This window comes from Stenella coeruleoalba (assembly GCF_951394435.1).
Source record: "Stenella coeruleoalba genome assembly, chromosome: 1".
Taxonomy (NCBI): Eukaryota; Metazoa; Chordata; class Mammalia; order Artiodactyla; family Delphinidae; genus Stenella; species Stenella coeruleoalba.
Window position 1 is genome coordinate 158,583,183 of NC_137169.1, and position 21,806 is coordinate 158,604,988.

A 21,806-nucleotide genomic window follows, 5' to 3' on the forward strand; every position below is an offset into this window, starting at 1 on the left:
TGACAGACTCTAGGTCCATCCACCTCACTACAAATAACACAATTTCATTTCTTTTTATGGCTGAGTAATATTCCATTGCATATATGTGCCACACCTTTATCCATTCATCCGTCGATGGACACTTAGGTTGCTAGTTGAAGCTTTTTTGTACAAATAAGCTGGAGGGGGGTTTTTTTGGCTCGATTATATATTTATTCTTTATATATTTATTCTCTGCCTTATTCTAAGGCAGAGAGGAAGAAAGGGAGGGATAGACTAAGAAAGTATGGAGCAAAACATTTCCTTAAATCACATTTAAAATAAGGTAGAGTGTAGTAAAATACAGGAAGGTAGACTGAAAGGCAACAGTAAATTTTTTTTAAAGAACTTTTATAATTATATTACATCACTTGACAGAGCTGTAGTGCTTTGTGTAGGCCTTTAAAACTTCCCCCAAACATGTTCATTCACCTTGATTCAGTCATGTGCAGAGAAGTTCCTTGTTGGGTTGGTAAAGCAGAATCATATCCAGGCTCTAGCTAGATCCAAACACTATTGCAGTTCTGTACAAACCTGTGTGGTATGTACAGATAGAAACAATAATATGTAAACCTGTTCCCCTTTGGTACATTGATCATTTCCTAAACTTATTTCACCTGTACCCACCACCCCTCCCCCCCACACACACAAAGCACTAATACCCCTGTAAGATATATTAAATGTGTTGGTTTGGATAACTAGAATTTGATGGACAGAATTCCTCCAGCAAGAGGGAGTTTTAGGTAGAATGGAAGAGAAACTCATGGAAACGCTTGAATGGTCCTTTCCTTGATTCCACAAAATGAGTAAGACTGATCGAGTCCCTTTAATATGCAGCATCCATATTGCATTTGTTCTTACATTTTATGCTGTAATTAAATAGAGTAAAAGTTATTGAGTGAATATTAAGTTTATTGGGTAGCTGAGTTGATAATTGTATTTTATTTTTGTGCATTGGAAATCTATGTACATTTATATTGTAGGAATATGGCAATGCTCCAAGAAAACTGAGAAATTCACTGGTAATTTCCCACCCAAAGAGAGCCATTGTTAACGTTTTAATATTATACTCTTTGTGTCAGTTTGTGTTTTAGTCAAAAATGGCATCTTATTGCTTGAATTTGCATTTCACCGATTATGTGATAAAAACTCCTTTTTAGGGCTTCCCTGGTGGCGCAGTGGTTGAGAGTCCGCCTGCCGATGCAGGGGACGCGGATTGGTGCCCCGGTCCGGGAAGATCCCACATGCCGCGGAGCGGCTGGTCCCGCGAGCCATGGCCGCTGAGCCTGCGCGTCCGGAGCCTGTGCTCCGCAACGGGAGAGGCCACAACAGTGAGAGGCCCGTGTACCGGAAAAAAAAAAACAAACAAAACTCCGTTTTAATTTAATTTTTCTTAAGGTAACATTGGTTACCGCCTCGCAGCTCGAAATTCACTCTTTTGTTACTTGCTCTGTGAAAAGTGCTATGGGTCCTTTAAATAGTTTTTCCTTGGCCAGCTCGTGTGATGTTAGGCTTTCCTAATTGATGGCACCTGAGGAAGGTGTTGCTTCGTGATGCCCCGGTGCTTGCTGGGAAGGCTCTTGGTGGCGTCTTCAGCACCCACTCACTCCTGCAGCTCCGAGGGCGTCGTCAGCCCTGCTCCCGGGGCTCACAACTTCTCCGGTAGCCGGCTTCAGCAGTGCGCAGAGAGAGCAGTGGACGACAGCTTCCGTCGGCATCTTCTATCAAGCAGTTTTGGAGTAGCGCCTCAGGTGAGAAATCTCCCCGTGCATAGTTTTACTGGAACCCTAGAATGTGGATTTCCAGCAACTTACAGAGGGCATATTTCCAGAAAGTTCCACCATGAGACACCACAGCAGCTTCTTTACCATCCAGTGAGCCACAGTCATGCTCTTTTCAACCGGGTCTGGACCTCAGTCCTGTGGGCAGGGAGGAGGTCTTCTTTTCAACTGGAGGGTTAGCGGCTCTCCTTATTTCTGCTAACTGTGTGTTGTGGCATTCTCTTTACTTGTCGCTGGCCATTCCTTCCTTACTCTAATCCTCTTTCATAATTAATAGTTTTTTCATTACACTTTCCATGCTCAGATTACTGTTTGTTTTTCTTCTGGTTGGACCCAGAATAATAACTAAATAATCTAATATTAGTGTGTTATTGTTTTATTTTAAAACCCATTTTTCACATTTTTTTGTTTCTACATCATTATTTTAATGGTTTCATAGTAGTCCATGTAGTAGTAAATACTTCATGCCTATTGTTATACAGTTTATAATATATGTTTTCATTTTCACAATTGTAGACAATGCTTTAGTGAACATCTTGGTACACATCCTTTGCTCCTATCCATAATGATTTTCATTAGTTCTCAGTCATTTGGACATTTTAGTCAGAGGCAAATGATGAACACACCACGTAAAGTGCTTTATATATATCCAGCGGAATACTGAACATATTATTTAGTGCCATAGCAAAACATCAGAAAAAAGTGAGGAAATCATGATTTTTATTGTCTTCTGCCAAACTCTCATAGCAAGAATCTGAAAAATCTCTGGTGAAACACAACTGAACCTAGATTTGAGATTGAGCCATTAAATCCCAGTTATCACCAATCACTTCTGGCTGCTTCTGATTAAACACTTTCTTTGTGTTTACGATTGGGGAATCCACCTCATGAAAAGAATGGCAAATGGGAAAGAAGTAAATGATACAGAATATCTTGGTCGTTCCTGGGAGAGAGTGCTCTGACAAAGCAAACGGTTTACCTGAATGTCTTAAGCAAACTGAGCTTGGCTGATTTCCTGTGCTTACAGAAAAGAACTGCTGTAGCTTCAGCTGGAAACCCTAAGCCAGTGGCTCAGTGGTGGTTTTTTTTGACGTGCCTGCGTCACAGGTATAAACAATCTGCGATGTTGAGCTAAACATACCTAAACTGCTGAGGATCTTTCAGGTTAATTTAAACCAACAGGGAATGATCCTGACTGGCAACAATAGAAGATTCTCTCCCAGCAGGAAGTGCATGGGGGCATCCCTTCTAGATCAGACATGCTTCAGAGACTGCTTCTGGAAGCGGTCGTCTTAATTGAATGTTTGTGTCTGAATGTTTGTTGCTCACAGATGTTTCTCACCAATACTGTTGAGCCTTTTGGTGGTTTCTAAAAGAGGCTATGTTAATCTCAGAACAAGGAGATACAACATATATGACGTGTAATCACACTATAATGATAAAAATAGACACATGCCATCATTGTTGTCATGGGCATTATCAACAACACAACACAATCACTGTAACTTATTGGGCACCTGTTATGTAGACAACGTGTCTCTTGTCCATGGATTAGTGTAGTTAATCCTCACAAAGCTCTTAAGAAGTAAGTACCAATAATATCCCCATTTTACAGATGAAGACACTGAGGAAGAGAAAAGTTAAGAATTTGCCTATGATCAGTTATCCATCTGTTCAGCCAGTGCACAAATTACACTGCCCAACTCCAAGATCAGGTGAGTACAATGGCCTGAACACCATGCATTACTGCTTCCCACATATTTAGGAGCTAAAAGAAATCAAGTAGTGGACCTTAAAGAAAATCTTCCTCTACCTTCGTTCAACTCTTTTCGCTTTCATTGTGGTGGAGTCTGTGAGAGACTTAATGTATCATGTAGAATTATCAAGTTAAATGACTGCATTTTTCCCCTTAATTGACCATTTTGAATTGAATTGCTTGGATTTATCAGATTTTTTGTAATGCAGTGTGGTCTACAATAGCTATTACCAGCCTCTTTCCCACCATCACTACACCTGAAAAATAAAGTTCACACATATGACATTCTATCATGTGCTTATCCAGAATTAACGCACAAAGCTGCATAAGTAAAAATCTGTGGTTTATGCACAGTTTCTTCCAGGCCAGCTGCTGTGTCTCCCAGTCACCCTAGGGTCTGCAGTTAAGGACCTGCAAGTCTAGAGAAACTGAGAGAGACGTGTTGGCTTGGCCAATAGATCTTGAGCACCTATAAAGTGCAAGGAGCTGCTGGATCACTGTGGTGGACTTGTCGGGGATTTAAAAATAATAAGACAGCCTAGGAGACAGGCTTTGACACCACTGACAAAAATACACTTCAATTACCAGGCAGTGAGAAAAGGAGGGACGTGGGTAGAGGAACATGTCAGCAGGGTGTGCTGCGTGTGGCCCATCTTCAAGTCTCAGTTGAATCCTACTGTTCAAATGTGGGCCACTTGTGGGAAATTCTGTACCATGAGGGTTTTGCTTAATGTTTAAAAAGTCTTACAAAAAGATGAATAGGAGACATAGCAGGTGGCAAATCAGAAAGTTGTGTCTTGTAAACAGGGGGAGGTCAATCCAACCTCCAAATCCCAAAATATATCAATATCCCATAATAGAGAATCACTATCAGGGAACTTGCTGTTTGTTTATTAGTGGCAGCATGGCATAAAATCAGGATGATTCAGCGTTTAAAATCCCTACTTTGTTTGAATTTATAACTAGTATAAATACTTCTGAGATTATATACATTTAAATTTTTTCTGCAACAAGTTAGACAGGATCACAAATTCACATGATGCTCAAAAGAACACTCAGAAATATTTAATGAAAACCTTCATTCTAGTGATGAGGAAACTCTAGCTCAAATAAGAAGCAAAAAACCATACTCAAGCAAACAAATCTGTAAAAGAGTTGTAATCAGAAATATCCAGTTGTCCTACCTCCTAATTTTGTGATCCATCTGCTTCACCATCAGTCAAAAAATCTGATTCTTCGAAGAAAGAACTTCGGCTTGGCTTTAGAGAGTAAGATTAAAAAAAAAAGAAAAAACCAAACACTTAGGCAAAGGAACAAACAGCCAAAATTAAGTAAATCTGGGATTTTTTTTAAACCAGCGTTGTCTGCATTGTTATTTTGGGCTCAGAGCGATAGCTTGATGCCAAATTTAAATGGAAAGCATTATCTACTCCATATTTATAAATCTTTAGATTCTGCATGTGTCATGAAAAATGTAAGTAAATTTTATAATAGTAAGGTGTGTGGGATTAATTTGTATTCTATGTTGAAAAGCTCCAGGGTAGGCAATTAATTCATGAAACACCAGCGATTGCTGCCTTAAGGGCTACATTGCTAGATAAAATTACAGACCTCAAATCTTATTATTACACTGGTATCTATTTTTTGTGTGGTCTAGGGAATATATCATCTTAAATTGAATATTTACCTTATCAGTAGGCTAAGGGTATCTTCTGGGTTCTGCCCCCTTCGACTCTAGAACACATTGTCTGGTTGTGAATATTAATATGCTGCTTATATAGGTAGGTACTACTGCTTACTGTTTTCACTTCATGGCACACTTATTAAATGATACTTGTATGCTATACTAGAATAAACTAGAGGGGATCTAAATGGAGCTTGGTAAAAATTGTATAGCCTTTATATTAAACAATGATAAAGTAAAACAACTAATGTAAATAAAAATTTAAAATAACAAGCCATAATAAAGTATGAAGTATTGGGAAAGATATCAAATACTTAATTTACATAATTTTCAAGTAATGCTTTTCAGGATTTTTACTGAGAAACTTGTAGTTGCTTCCACAAACATAAGTGTTTTTTGGTTTTTTTGTTTGTTTTGTTTTGTTTACCAGGTCTTACTCTTGAAGTTGTGACTGTAATTCTAATCAATGTTTTAATAACATCTCTCTATTTTTGATTGTCACATTAGACAAGAAAATTTTAATCATTTTTACGATCAAAAATTTTCAAGCCAGTGTTTTTCAAAGAATCTAGTTTCTTCTTTCTTTGGCACACAAAAACTCATTGCAGTATCATCTGATGATGTGTATGAGACTGATTTCGTTCCAAGTTGGTGGTTGCTTTTGTAAGGTATGTCCCAATAATGATGGTAGAAGGCACAGACTGTGGTAGAGCCTTCACATCCACTAGGCGGTTATATCATCTTTACATGAAGACAGAGATGGGCGGGTAACCACCTAAACCCACGCTGACAAGGTCTCCTGGGACTCCCGCCCCTGACCTGCTGTATCTTTGCTCTGGATCATTAGTTCTTGTAGCAATCCTAGCAATCTCTTGTTCACCATCAGCACTGGCATACTCGCCGCTGGCTGTTGCACAAGCTGATGCCCACTGGTTGAATGGCGAGAGAACTTTGATGGACCCATGGGTGTGGTGTTTCTCACTGTGTCTGCCATCCGAGACCACTTTTGACCTTTTGTCTGACTCTCTCTCTCTCTCGGGTAACCTTCCTGGGAGACCCTAGAGAGGCTATTTGTGGCTGAATGTGAATAGTTGCAGGGTTCTGGGTAACCCAGGCTGTACCAGGCAGCCCCAAGGGTTGAGGGGATCATTATCTCATGTCCCACTTACAAACATTAGATTCAGAACTGTATACCTAAGCAGACTGCTTGGTACCCTCTGATTCAGGTATGTGACTTAAAACAGCCTTGAAGAACTTTGAAAGTCATATAAAAAATGGCAAACTTCTCTATTTTACCCTTTCTTTACCTAGACTAAACCTGCAGCCTCACAGGAGCTGAGAACATATTTATTCTTTATCTTTTACTTAAGACACTCAGCAGGAAGGTAACACACTTTGAATGAAAAAGGACAATTCAAGTTAGGTTGGTGCTTTGCCTAAGCCAGAAAGGTTTAGGGAGAGAATTTGAGGATGAAGAACAAAAGAGACAAGCTTTTTTCTTTTCTTTTTTTTTAACCTCTCATGGTTTGACTTAATTCTATTATTTGAATGATTTTGAATTGATTTGGACACACCCACATTTAAATATAAGTTCCAAAATGCATTCTAAAGTCAAATGGAAAGTAATTTGTGTGGTCTTGTTATGAAAATAATTGTTTTATTCTCTGTATACTCCAGTCTCTTCACTCATTTATTCATACTTGTATTCATCTATTTACACATCATTCATATATTCACAAAATATTTGTTACTGTGGATACTATACCTGGTATTGATCTAGGTGCTGAGCTGGAAAGGTGAAAAAGTCATTATCATTACCTTGGAGGGTCTCCCAGTCTTGAGGGGAGTCATAGAGGTTAACACATAATTATTGTACAGGTGGACAAGTATCATTATAGTCTTATGAACAGAATATCAGGAGAAAAATATTTTATTTAGTCTTATTATGTATTTGAGTATTCACCTGCCCAAGATGGAAATCTATCTAATAGAGTTTGTGCTTTTAAGGACATAATCCAACATGATACTTTTTATTTGCTGAGATCTTTTCTCCATGAAGTGAATTAGGAGCCCAGGCTTCTTCTGTGTCCTGACTCTATTTCCTAGGGCCTCAAAGCCTTTGGAATGTAGTTGGAAGACAGAGGAGAAAAGGGTGTAGAGGCTCTGCTCTTAATCACTCCATCCCAGAAGTGACATTCATTACCTTTGCTCACATTCCATTGACAGGGTATACATGCAGGAGGTGCTGGGTCCTGCAGCCCTGGCAAGTTAACGTCTAGCAATAGTTTTACACAGACGAAGGCTAGGAGCTCTTTGCTGAATTGCTCACATTCTCTGGACAAAAGTAAGGAAGTCTCTGGCTGTTTATCCCCTTCTCAAATATATGCTTCAAAAATATATATATATTTTTTTCCATCCCTCTAACTCTAATCATGGGCAGCAATATTTCTTCAATATTTTATCCACTCACACTGTCCAGGGAGGTTTCTTCGGCACAACAAGCAAGGCACACTGGGTTTATTTTTATAGCACATTTCCCACAGTCGTATCAGATAAAATGCATTACATCTCACCAGGTGACTGCTGAATAATCTCACAACTGTGGCTTCCACGTGAAAGGCAGAGATGATTAGCTTCCAAGGTGTTTGTGGGCCAGAATTACTCTGCTTCCCTTAACTAGGTAGGTTAGCACCTGTTCGAGTTCTTTGAGCTTTGTATACTGTTCCCTTGATTCACAGGAAGAAATCATAGACTTAATAGTCTGGTTGTGAGGATTAAATGAGATATTTTATATAAATTGCTAAGCATGGCTTTAGGCACATATAGAAAGCAATCCATAATTGAGGCTCTTGTCATTGCTAATTAAGGATAGGATATTAAGCGAAAATGGAAGTGTCCTTTTTGTGGAGGAGGATGATATACTGAAACATTTAAACGTATTATTTCCTGTAACTAATTTCTAATGAGATTTCAATGTGTGCTTGCTGTCTGATTCCCCAAGAGAATGGACTTTCTCCCTCACTTTATCACATAGATATTGCCTGAATAAGGTCCTAATACCTGTAACTGAATTCACTTTTAGGATTGCACTATCCTTTAAGAGGCAGCAAAATATATTAATAAAGAGTGTTAGTTCTAAACTCAGATTTCAAGTTCTAGCTGGGTTACTTATCAGCTGTGTGACCTTGATCAACCTGTTTCTGAATCTGTGAATGTTAGCCAGTGATATTCCTTTCTAGGGACATTATGCTGGGAATGAGATGATTTATATAAAACACTTAGCAGAGAAGATGGCATAGAGCAAGTACCTAATACATGTTACTTTAATCATGATGATTACACAGAATATTGGGATTGGGGTCAGATGACCTGAGTTTATATCTGTGTTCTGTTGCTTTTAATCTTACTGAGCCTTGGTCTCCTCATCCATAAAATTGGGCTAATAATATTCTCTTCACACAGTTGTTATGGTGATTTTAACGTCTGTGAAAGTTCATAGAATATTGCCTAGAACCTGTAAAATATTAAATACGTGTTAAAATTATTTTCTTTTATTTGCGGTATCTGTGGCCCTAGGCAAGTTGATCTGCCTCTCATATTGGTTATGCCTCCTACTTGGCCTGTTATAGTTAACATCAAAAAAAAAAAAAAAACAGGGTTTCCCTGGTGGCGCAGTGGTTGAGAGTCCGCCTGCCGATGCAGGGGACAGGGGTTCGTGCCCCGGTCCGGGAAGATCCCACATGCCGTGGAGCGGCTGGGCCCGTGAGCCATGGCCGCTGAGCCTGTGCGTCCGGAGCCTGTGCTCCGCAATGCGAGAGGCCACGACAGTGAGAGGCCCACGTAACGCAAAAAAAAAAAAAAAAACCAAGAAAACAAATCCTCAAGCAACTCTAAAAATAGTACTATATCTAACATTATTATTTCAGAAGAGGATGGCATTCTGTTCCTGAAGGATTTGGCCATTGGAATTGTGGAGGAAGACCATCTTGGGATTTGTGTGGTGACATTTCTTAAATGCATGGTATAGCATGGGTTGCTTTCATCACACAGTAGGGAAATACTAATATCTATAATTTTATAATCCCTAACCCAGATTAACTTTAAAGCCATTAGTAAAGACAAATTCCATTTTGATATTTAGTACCCTGCTAGAGTATCTCTCACTACAGAAGTTTAAAATAAGCATTAAAATCCAGAAACAGATAAAACTAGCCTGTGCTGTGGAACACCATATTCGCAGGCAGTCCAATCTGAGGTCCACAGTCAAAAAAGATTTTAATCTATGAACTATGTGTAGTACAGTGGGTGTTGATGGGAGACAATGAGAAATTGACGCCTTTTGACCCTCCCTCTGTCCTGAGGTGGTTTCTATTTCAGGTTCGATCATTACACCATTATAGAGAAGCCCTGCCTATGCTAATATTTTTCTTAGACTTTGAACAAACTCAGACACCATAAGATTTTTTTTTTTTTTTAACAAGGATGGAAACCTGAGAGCTTTCTGTGGTATCTCTCTTGTACTCCTCCTGTTCTCCTATGTGGATGCCCTTCTCTATCTTATATCACTTCCCCAGTTCAAGAATCCTTCAAGAGTAGCCTCAAAGCCCATCTCTGCTTTGCAAAGTTACTTGTTCCATATTGCTTACATAGATCTCTCTTCTTCCAACCCCCTTGAAACACTGTTCTTATCTTTCAGTTGAGTGTTGAATCACAGAATTTCTATCATATTATTTAAGTAGCGCAGAGAGAGGCTAATCCTTGAAATCAGGAAATAATTATATCTTAAATTATAATTTACAGCTCCGTGGCAGTGAACACAGTGGCTAAATAAATAAAAATTTAATTAAAATGGTATGCAATGAGGGCCTTACAAAAATGCCATTAAGAATAACATCGTTTGCATAAAACTGAATATCTAAAAACAGCTAGATAACTATCTAACTTTCCATTTGTATGTATAGATAAAGCACAAGGATTTGCCCATTAGGATTTTATTTTCCATGGTAGGTCATTTCAGATGCTTTAAGTGACCCTACAGGCATCTTTTTATTTTTATTTATTTATTTTTTATTTATTTATTTATTTTTTTGCAGTATGCGGGCCTCTCACTGTTGTGGCCTCTCCCATTGCAGAGCCCAGGCTCCAGACGTGCAGGCTCAGCGGCCATGGCTCACGGGCCCAGCCACTCCGCAGCATGTGGGATCTTCCCGGACCAGGGCACGAACCCGTGTCCCCTGCATCGGCAGGCGGACTCTCAACCACTGCGCCACCAGGGAAGCCCCAGGCATCTTTTTAAGTTGACCTTTGGACCCTGGTTTTTCATCTTGGGACTGCCGCCGTGTACAATCCTAAAATGTTCCATAAAGGCTCAATCTTGCTTTTATTTCATGAGCCGTTTCCATTTAGTTAAAATTAAACTCTCAGCTACAGGAATATCTCCCAGGACTCAAAGCTTTCCCTTCTCAGTTAAAGCGTCTAACCTGCTAGCTTCCCGAGGGCAGTGAGCTCAGAGTGAAGCTGAATGACAGTGAAACCCCAAAGTGACGTGACATCGCTTCATTCCAGAATGGCTGTTCCCTGACGGCTGCATCTAACATATGCACAAAATCTCCCTCTCGATTTGCACTTCCAACACCATTCCTGAAATGTAAGCATTGTTCTTTGGTGTCTCATAGGTAGCATAAATTAAATGGGATAGTTTTTATATTGTGTTCCACCTCCACGTAGATTTTTCTTTACTGGTTTCTACATGTGTCTCAAGTTAAAGCGTTGTTTCCTAACTATCTCACTCCCTCTCCTGTTTACCCTCCTGTCCCTCACTTGCATATGAGAGCACCGTAAGCAGACACCTTTCCTAGTATCCACCATTGATCCATCCCCTATTGCCCTGTCCTCGTAGGACCTGATTTGATAGGAAAAGGTGTTCATTCTCAGATATTTACCAGCATGAGTGAGACTACCAATGCTTCATCCTTTCATTCACTGTGTTAGGTTTGTAAGAGACACATGGAACAAAAGGGGCTTAATCTCTTTTGGTGCCCAGCTGGAAATCCACAGGGAGAGAAGGAGCAAACAGGTATGCTGCTAATTATCAAACAGGTTGTTATGATGGGACATAGAACAGGGAATGAGAGCTCACCTGGTTGGAAGCAGATGATCAGGGGGTTGACTTTTTAATAACTTTATTGAGGTACAATTTACACACAATACATTGTTCATATTTAAAGTATACTAAATACTGTGAGTTTTAATAGATGCGTAGACCCACAAACCCATCATCCCAATCAAAATACCAAATATGTTATAATTCCCAGTGTTTTCTTGTGCAGCTTTGCAATTCTTTCTTCTCTCTATGCTTTACTCACTATATATTAGTTTACATTTTCTAGAATTTTATAAAAATGGCATTATGCTTTTTTTTTTCTTGGTCTGAGTTATTTTACTCAGCATAATGATTTTGAGATTCATTCATGTCGTTGAACGTATCAATAGCTTACTCCATTTATTCACTTACTTATTTATGGCTGAATAGTGTTCCACTACAAGGATATATACCACAGTTTAACTTTGCACTCCCTGATGGGCATTTGGGTTGTTTCCAGTCTTGTCTTTTATAACTAAATCTGTTAGGAATATTTGTCTACAAGTCTTTGTGTGGATGATATACTTTCATTTCCTCTTGGTAAAAATTTAGAAGTGGCCTTGCTGGGACATACTATCAGGACTTTTGACTGATGGAACAGCGTAAGAGGTTGGAATACACACAGTAATGGGCACGTTTTGGTCCCTTCCCAGGGGATAAGTATATACTTCAAAGGTACCTCAAATTTGCCAAGTTTTGAGTCTCAGTTCTCGACCTTCTTTTTCAAGTGTGGTCCCTTGTCGGTATTCCTTTGTTCAGTAAATTGTACCACCATCTGTGAAGTTGGGCAACACAAAGTCAGTCTTGACACCTACCTCTCTTTCATTCCCTTTATTCTATTGGTCTTCAAGTCCTACCGTTTTCCCCTCGTGAAAATCCCTATCATTTGTACTGCCCACGCTCTAGTGTGGGTCACTGCAGTCTCCCCCCACCCCCACCACTGGGCAGCATGCGCACCGTCCCCCATCCCTTGACTTGTACTCTCCATCCATTATCTGTGGTTAACATAAAATGACCTTTGAAACATGATATACTCAGCATAAGCCTGAGTGTATCACTTCACAGATTAAACCTTTAAACAGCCCTTCATAATCCTTGGAAAAAAGCCCAAAATCTTTACCATGGTTTACATAGTCTGCATATCCGTGTCCCTACTTAATGTACGTACTCAGCGTTACAACTCAGTATTATCCTCCGGTTCCATTTTATGTTTCGTCTACAGTGAGCTTTATTCAGGTCATCAACTTTTCCAAGTTCTTTATTACCTCTGGACGTTTACACTTCCAATGTCCCTGCCTTTCTCTTCACTTATTTGTCTGACTCTTACTTAACCAAGTTAAATATCATTTCCCCTAGAAAACTCAGGTCTAGGTAAAATAACTTAAGCCTGATCCTCCGTACCAATCTTAAGATATTAGAATGGCGAAGATTCTGGTCTGCCTCCCTAATTAAAAGTAGGGCCTAGCTCATCACTTTTGCATTCCTAATACCTAGTACAGCAGCACATCTTGAACATATTAAGTGCTCTAATGCATTTGATCATGAAATAAAAGGCTATGACAGTGATCTAGACTTTATATAACAGATACCTGACAAATATTTGAAAAGTTGAGATGAATTCAAGAAATGTTTCTCAATAACCAACGTGGATGTCACCAATTTCATACACTAATATCCATGACTTTGCTTATGACAGAGGCCCTCTGGCTCTCATTCAAAATTAATTTTATACTTAGTCTACACAGTCCTAGTAAATTCAGGTATCAAGTTTGTTATACCAGAATATATTAGAAACAGAAAATCCAGTGGTTGAAGAGAAAAATTAATGCAGTTGTGTATAGGCACACACACTGCAGCAAAGAGTGAAGATACTGAAAAACACGGAACTGGAATTCAAAACCTCAGTAGTCTAGGGTCATTTTGTCGAGGGTCATATGATCTGATGCCATCATTTGATTGGAGTGGAGGCAGATTTTGATGTTACTAATTAAGGTGCTGATCTGATAAGGCTACTGATAATCATAGGTACCCTTGATTGTGTTCTGTGTGACAGAAATGGAGCTAAGCTCTCTTTGCATTATCTCATTAAATTCTCATAATGACCCTATAAAATTGGTATTGACTTTATAGAAGAGAAAAGGAAAGTTGGGAGAAGTTAAATATCTTGGCCTTGGCTACCTAGCTTTCAGATAATGACTCTAGCCTGCTTAGTCTAAGTAGTCAAGAAAGGATTAAATTATGTTCTTTTACCGTATTTAAAGAAACAACAAATTGTAAAAGAAGTTCATTGAAAACAGATTTTTTTCTTTCAATTTTGGATTCTCCAGGGGGATGTTTGAGTTATCTAAAATAATAAGGTAGGAACATTTATTTCCCAATCATGCCAAATAAATGAAGTTTTCCTGTAAATGCTTTCCCATGATTACATTACACTTCATGATTATCTGTAAAATTACGAAAAGACTCTAGCGAACAGTGCTTCCTGAAAAGTGGCAATAGCATGATGCTAATACTAGACAATGTATTACCCTATACGGGCTCATTAAGGGGCCTGGTTTTCATCTTTAACTGCAAAGAACATATATCCCTGAAATGAGTTTGTTGTCATTTTAATAAGAAGTACCAGAAGTGTGAATAGAATCTATCACCAGATCCACTTAGAACCCATTTATCTTTATGACTATATGTGTTATGGATCATCAGCCCAGGATCATACAGACCCCCATCAACACTCATCTTCCTTATGGCAAGTGTAAAATGCAGTGTCTCTACTGGGAGATGAAATTTTTTTCCACACTTGTGAGTGATAGACTCCTATGTTCCTAAACATTTTTTACCTCAACTAATTAATTCCAGCGCTGCATTAGGTAAACCTCTACTCCCCAGCTCTGTCTTTTAAGGAGTGCTCACCACCAGGTAATGACTCAGGGACAACCCACCCCCAATCAATTCCTCCTCTCTCCCCAACTTCTTCACATTGTCTGATTCCCGACCTCCACTCTTTTTGATATATTTTACTCTCTTGGATTTAATAAATCGCCACCCCCCCCAAATTCTGTTGTCCAAGTCGATATAGACTTCCCCTTCCCTAGCCAGGACCCCACCTCCATTTAGCATTTTGAAAGCCCACCAGTATGGTGTATAACCAGTGCAGTCAGCGTGTCTCCATATCTCTGTTTTCACCACTTACCTTCCCCCAGAAGACCAGCAGGATTAATCTCATCATGCTTTTATTCCCATTTTACTCTGTAACTACCAAAAGTCCAAGCATTCAAGATATTTAAATACTAATTTTTATCCCCATAACCTCTTACATCTCTTGATCTGATCTAATCTCCCGTCTCTTTCCAATCCTTCACTCCCCAAATAGTTTCTGTGTATCCTTTAGAATATATAGTCTGTCATTACCAAAATTCCCAATCTTCAGTATTTTCCTTTAATGTTTCCTTTATCTTCTGACTTGAATAAAAAACTGATTTCCGGCCTTCCCTGGTGGCGCAGTGATTGAGAGTCCGCCTGCCGATGCAGGGGACACGGGTTCGTGCCCTGGTCCGGGAAGATCCCACATGCCGCGGAGCGGCTGGGCCCGTGAGCCATGGCCGCTGAGCCTGCGTGTCCGGAGCCTGTGCTCCGCAACGGGAGAGGCCACAACAGTGAGAGGCCCGCGTACCGCAAAAAACAAAACAACAACAAAAAAAACCTGACTTCCCCTGATGACACAGCTTTCCTTACTGTCTCCTCAGAGAAGGACAGCTCTCTGTTGTAGAGCTTAGAGACTAGATTGTCATTCTCTTCCCCCCCACAGTGCTGCTTCTAAGACATTTCTCCTAATTTAAAAAAACAAAAACAAAACAACGACAAAAAAAACCAAAGCCTCAGCTTGTATGAAGTATGTGCCAACAAACTGTACTATCCTGGCTGTCATAATCATCTATTAAATCTCATTCATTTCTCCTCATTTCCTGAATGTTTTTGCTTGCAGCCTCCTATTTTTCTGTCACTATTCTTGTCACTATTTTTGGAGATTTGAAAAGTCCCATAGCTCATCTGCCCGAATCCCAATTAGGGAAAAAATCTGCTTTATGGTGATAAATCCCTCTTGATCATAATGACTTTTTAAAAATACGTTGCTGGAATCTATTTGCTAATATGAGGTAGAACTTAAGATCTTAAAAGAAATGTGCTTCTAGTTACTTTTGGGTAAATTTTCCATATCTGATTTTTGTATTAGGACTCTTCTAATTTTTTAATACATTGGAAAATAACTGATGTCTTTCTAAGGTGTATATCTTTGATTATATTTTCTATTTTCATAAAGCTACTTGTATTCTCTACTCAAAACAGGAGTAAATAATGGCTGCACATAACTAATCAATAATCAGCCATTTTGTCCAGATTTTCAAATGTGTTGGTATAAAGCTACCATGGTATTCTTTTGTAATTAAAAAAAAAAACTCTGTTTTATAGCTAGTCCCATCACTATCATATTTGCCAAATATTGCTTATTTTATTGGTCTTTCTAAAGAACAAGCTTTTGGTTTTATTTGTCAAGTTTACTGCTTTTCTTCTCTATTTTTGACTTTTCTCTTGATTAATTTTGTCCTTCCACTCTTTGGGATTTACGTTGTTCTTTTTCTATGTCTACTGTTCATTTCCTGTAGCTTCAAGAGCCATTTTCAACAACTCAACGAGCTCTGCCGGCTGTGTCATGGCCACTTCATCATATGCCATTAAAACTTAATCTCATACACTGGGTGAAGACTCAGCAGTCTTATTTTGCTTTCAAAATTGTTCTATGGCCTTGGATCCTTCTTCTTCTCCTAAATTAGCACTATCATCAGGGAAGATTCTAGTGGGCCTAGAATTCTAGGCTTGCCTTTCCTGCAGTTTCATAATAAAAGAAAAAACATTTCCACCCTGTTTTTGATGTTGATCGAATATTTAGCAACACTTCTTTGCACTATATTCAAATCCCAAAATATAAGCAAGCCTTCATGCACACAGGCTCACTGAAATGTCATAATTTTAAACTATGTATGACCTTGAACAATGACCTTTCCAAATACTCCACACTCTGCCTAGGTGTTCAGACTTTTTCATTCCTACAACATCTTTTACACATGGTCGATTTGTGTCATAAGTTCTTCCTCACTCCCACTTCTGAGTATATATCCAAAGGAAACATCATCATTATTAGAAGAGATATCTGTACTCCCATGTTCATTGTAGCATTATTCACAAGAGCCAAGGTATGGAAACAACCTAAGTGTCCATAGTAGATTAATGGATAAAGGAAATATGGTATATATATACACGATGGAATATTATTCAACCTTAAAAAAGAAGAAAATCCTATCATTTAAGTCAACATGGATAAAACTGGAGGACACTATGCTAAGTGAAATAAGACAAAGACAAATAGTGCATGATGTCACTTATATGTGGACTCTAAAAAAATAATGAAATAAATCAACTCTTCCCTCCCTGGACATTTTCCTCAGCAGAATCTAGCAGCCTCTACTATGAGTCTTATCTTTTTTTTTTTTAGTGTTTGTACCAGATCACAACCCCAGGGAACCTATGTATTTACCGATGTATATCTAGATTATACTTTACCATTGTTCTTTTTCTTTGCAATTCATTCCATCCACTTCTGGCATCAGAACCTCATTTTTCCTTTGGAGAAGTCCTTATGATTCAGGTAGGCTGTGTGTCTCCTCCCTAGGCTGTGTGACTTGGGGCTGGCTAGACACAGTGTTTTATATATACTCTATATGTCTTAAGTACTCATTTCTGTTTTCCGTCATTTTCCCTCCACATTTTAGTGTAGTTATTTTTTAATTGACATTTGTAATCCTTTCTTTTGTTTGACTAAAGTACTGTTCAACCGATCTTCTGAGTGCTTAGTTTCAGCATTTTCAATTCTAGAAGTTTCTTTTGGTTGCATTTCACAGACAATTTTTGCTTAAATTGTACATGTTGTCCTTTTTTTAATACATTAATCATAATTTTAAATAATAGTTTCATTGAGATATAATTTACTTTCCATATTATTTCAAGTGTACAATTTAATGTGTTATGCATCTACCACCACAATCAATTTTAGAACTTTCATCCACCCCCCAAAAGAAACAGAATCTATTATAGGTCACTCACTCCCCCATTTCTCCAAACCCTAGGCAGCCACTAATATACTTTGTCTCTACAGATTTGTCTAGACTGGACATTGCATACAAATGGAATCATACAATTACTTAGCATGTTTTCAAGGTTCATCCATGTTGTAGCATGCATCAGTACTTGATTTCTTTTTATGGCTGAATAGTATTCCATGGTGTAGATATTACTATGTTTCATCTACCCATTCACAGTAAATGGCCACTTGGGGTATTTCCACTTTGGGGCTCTTATGAATAATGCTGCTGTGGTTGGATTTACGTGCAAGTTTTGTATGCAGGTCTAGATTTGTTTTTTAAATTAACAGACTATTTCGGAGCCGTTTCTGGTTTACAGAAAAATTAAGCAGAAAGGACAGAGTTCTCATACCTCCTTACCTCTCTACCCCGTTTCCCCTATTATTAATATCTTACATTAGCGTAATACATTTGTTATAGTTAATGAACCAATATTGACACATTATTACTAACTAATGTCCATGGTTTACTTTAGACTTCACTCTTTGTTTTGTACATTATATGATTTTTGACAAATGTGCAAGAGCCTGTATCCACCATTACAGAACCATACACAGGAGTTTCTCTGCCCTTAAAATTCGGGGCTTCACCCATCCTTTTCTCCCTCCCCACAACCTCTGGCAACCACTGATCTTTTGACTGTCTCCACACTTTTGCCTTTTCCTAAATTTCATATAGCTGCAATCATATAATATGCATGTAGCCTTTGCAGATTGGCTTTTTTTCACTTAGCAATATGCATTTAAGCTTCTTCCATGTCTTTTCATGGCTACATAGCCTTTTCTCTTTATTGCTGAACGCTATTCCTTTGTACCGATATACCATAGTTCGTTTATCCATTCACCTATTGAAAAACATCTTGGTTGATTTCAAGTTTTGGCAATTATGAAAGAAGCTGTTATAAACATCCACGTACAGGTTTTTATGTGGATGTAACTTTTCAGTTCCTATGGGTAAATACCAAATAGCATGATTACTAGATCACTGTATGGTAAAAGTATGTTTAGTTTTGTAAGAAATTGCCAAGTATCCTCCTAGCAACAAATGAGAGTTCCAGTTATTCTGCATCGTCAACAACTTTGGTATTTCAGTATTTGGATTTTAGACATTTGAATAGGTGTGTAGTGGTATCTCATTATTGTTCTAATTTAAAATTCCCTGATGACGTGGAATGTGTAGCATCTTTTCATATGCTTATTTGCCGTGCGTCTATTTTCTTTGTTTAATCATAGTTGTTTTGTTTTTTAACCAAGGTCTACTCACTTTTGTCCTCCTGTGTCTATTTATATTTTCTTTTTTCCTTCTTTCTTTCTTTCTTTTTTTTTTTTAATCTTTTGATCATTTAGTCTTTTTCCTGGTATGTCCAATTATTTTTATATTAAAATTGGGCTTAACTTATTTTAGGAAACTATAAAGATACCTCCACATTCAGGATGTTGTTATCGTTCTCTTGAAAAGATTTCCTTTTGCCCATGGCAGACAGTTACTATAGGGACTGGAAATCTTAGTCCATTCTCAGTTTGAGCTCATTCAAAGCCGTTTTTCACTCTGTGTGAAGGTTGCTCTATTTCTGTCTTGTCCTTCCTCTACGGGTGTTGCCCTTTGGGATTACCATGTGAACGTTTAGATTCTCCCTATTCCCAACTACCCTTGTATTTGTTAGGCTTTAAATGTAATGATTCCCCCAGCCCTGTGAGACTAAGGATACGTGTAGCTTGTCATTCCATTAGTTGTTGCCTTTAGCTTGAGCTCTTGCCGTTTGGCTTCTGTGGTTAGAGTCTTTTGAACTCCTTGGCTTTTCAGCTCCTAGGCTGTATGAGTTGAATCAGCAAATGCCCCAAGGAGAAAAGCTGCACCAAATGTCAAGCTTGCGTCTGTGTTTCCCTTCTCTCCAGAACTTGGCCCACATGTTTTGGTGTCTCTCTAACATTCGGATGCTGGCGAAGAGATGTTTTCTTACTTTATCCGGGTTTTCTAAAATTTCTTTAGACTTCACCTGATCTTATGTTATTATTGAAGTATCATCTCAATTATCCCTAGGAAGAAAATTTACAATTTTATGTTTTATTTTTTTATTTTCTATATTACCTCAGTTTCTGTAGAGACCTTTTACCTGATTCTTCAGTCTATTTCCTGTGTTACCAGTAAGATGGAGATAGGTGGAGGCTAAGAATATTGGGGGGGAAATCACTGATGAATGATATGTCTCGCTCTTTTTGTTTTTCCTCTCCTTATTTACTCTGGCAGCCTACATTTGCCCTTCTTGATTTGACCCAGTTGCCCAAATACGCCACCCACTCTGGCAAAGACCTGACTTTACTCTCATAAATGTCTGCATGTTAGGATTAGCTAGATGATGAACACCATGCCAAAGTTTTTTGTGTGACCAGTCAGAATGGCCATCATTAAAAAAATCTACAAACAATAAGTGCTGGAGAGGGTGTGGAGAAAAGGGAACCCTCTTGCACTGTTGGTGGGAATGTACATTGATACAGCCACTATGGAGTACAGTATGGAGGTTCCCTAAAAAACTAAAAATAAAACTACCATACGACCCAGCAATCCCACTACTGGGCATATACCCTAAAAAAACCATAATTCGAAAAGAGACATGTACCACCATGTTCACTGCAGCACTATTTACAATCGCCAGGACATGGAAGCAACCTAAGTGTCCATCGACAGATGAATGATGAAGAAGATGTGGCACATATATACAATGGAATATTACTCAGCCATAAAAAGAAATGAAATTGAGTTATTTGCAGTGAGGTGGATGGGCCTAGAGACTGTCATACAGAGTGAAATAAGTCAGAAAGAGAAAAACAAATACCGTACGCTATCGCAGATATATGGAATCTAAAAAAAAAAAATTATTCTGAAGAACCTAGGGGCAGGACAGGAATAAAGACGCAGACATAGAGAATGGACTTGAGGACACGGGGAGGGGGAAGGGTAAGCTGAGATGAAGTGACAGAGTGACTTGGACATATATACACTACCAAATGTAAAATAGATACTAGTGGGAAGCAGCCACATAGCACAGGGAGATCAGCTCCATGCTCTGTGACCACCTAGAGGGGTGGGGTAGGGAGGGTGGGAGGGGGGGAGACGCAAGAGGGAAGAGATATGGGGATATATGTATATGTATAGCTGATTCACTTTGTTATAAGCAGAAACTAACACAGCACTGTAAAGCAATTATACTCCAATAAAGATGTTAAAAAACCAAAAAGTTAGATAGTAAAAAATTCAAAAGAATTGCCCACACTCCTCCAACAGATTCTCTAACATATAGCAGAACAGAATTCACACTGAATCTGGTTTATGAGTAAAAGACAAAGTCAACTTTAAAGTGGTTCACAGATGACAACATTTCTTTTCCATGTGCCTGCTTTGGAGCCATATTTCTGCTGACCACTCAAAACTTTCCTCTTGAGTATTCTGTGATATATTAGAACCAGGAATAAGGGATGTTAGTGCTGGAAGGGTCAGCCAGTGGTCTGGGATTTAATTCACATATCCTTTCTGCACCAGGCTCTTTAAGATCATTGGGTTAGCCTAAGAATTTTGAAGCTGTAGAATTCAAGACAGTGCATTACAATATGCCAATATTACTATTCTCCTGCTCTGACATTCTCCACTGATGGACAGATGAAGGAGAAGGAAGGGCAGTCACCAGTAACTGAGAGTAAATGAAACTGGAATATTATAATTCAGTATCATTTGAGTGACTGAATTGGCTGGCAGAGTGTTCTGCAGTTAAGGGTGAGGAAAGATTAATTCTGCACATGACACCACTACTGTATTTATACAAGTCTACTGGGACAGTTGTTTACCTTGAATTGTTTTCTTCATTCATTTCAGTCAGACAGTTGTGTTGACTGATTTTCCTTTTTGATGTATGAAATGACTGACTGAATTTACCATTTAATTTCCACTAATGCACTGTAAAAACAATACATTACTTAAATTGGATTGGAAGGTATGAAAATGTTTACCCCAGAACTAGAAAGGCCAGATAAATCATATGAAACATTTGACTGTGAGTGTTAGAAAGCTACTGAGGTAGCCATGACCTAGAAAAGTAAAATAGAGAAAGAAACTCACTGAAGTGAGAACAATATTCTGCACATGCGTTTCTAGCCCAGTCATTTAGAAACTACTGATGAAGAGCAAAAGTCTGAGAAACCAAATGTGACTCCTAAGAGGTAGAAAAGCCAGTAGATCT

At 38.6% G+C, this 21,806-nt stretch overlaps 1 protein-coding gene across 1 annotated transcript in view; it reads left to right on the forward strand.

Moving 5' to 3' along the window:
* LOC307177017 (uncharacterized protein) overlaps nucleotides 1-13,085 on the forward strand; it is a gene marked incomplete at its 5' end in the record, with an annotated part of 88,697 nt that extends 75,612 nt beyond the window's left edge. Inside the window, 3 exons of the mRNA XM_079903701.1 lie at nucleotides 1,634-1,769; nucleotides 3,415-3,514; nucleotides 10,333-13,085. Of these exons, the coding sequence (XP_079759827.1) occupies nucleotides 1,634-1,769; nucleotides 3,415-3,514; nucleotides 10,333-10,535 (439 nt within the window). The 3' untranslated portion in view covers nucleotides 10,536-13,085. The remainder of the gene's footprint in view (nucleotides 1-1,633; nucleotides 1,770-3,414; nucleotides 3,515-10,332) is intronic.
* Nucleotides 13,086-21,806: the final 8,721 nt, after the last annotated feature.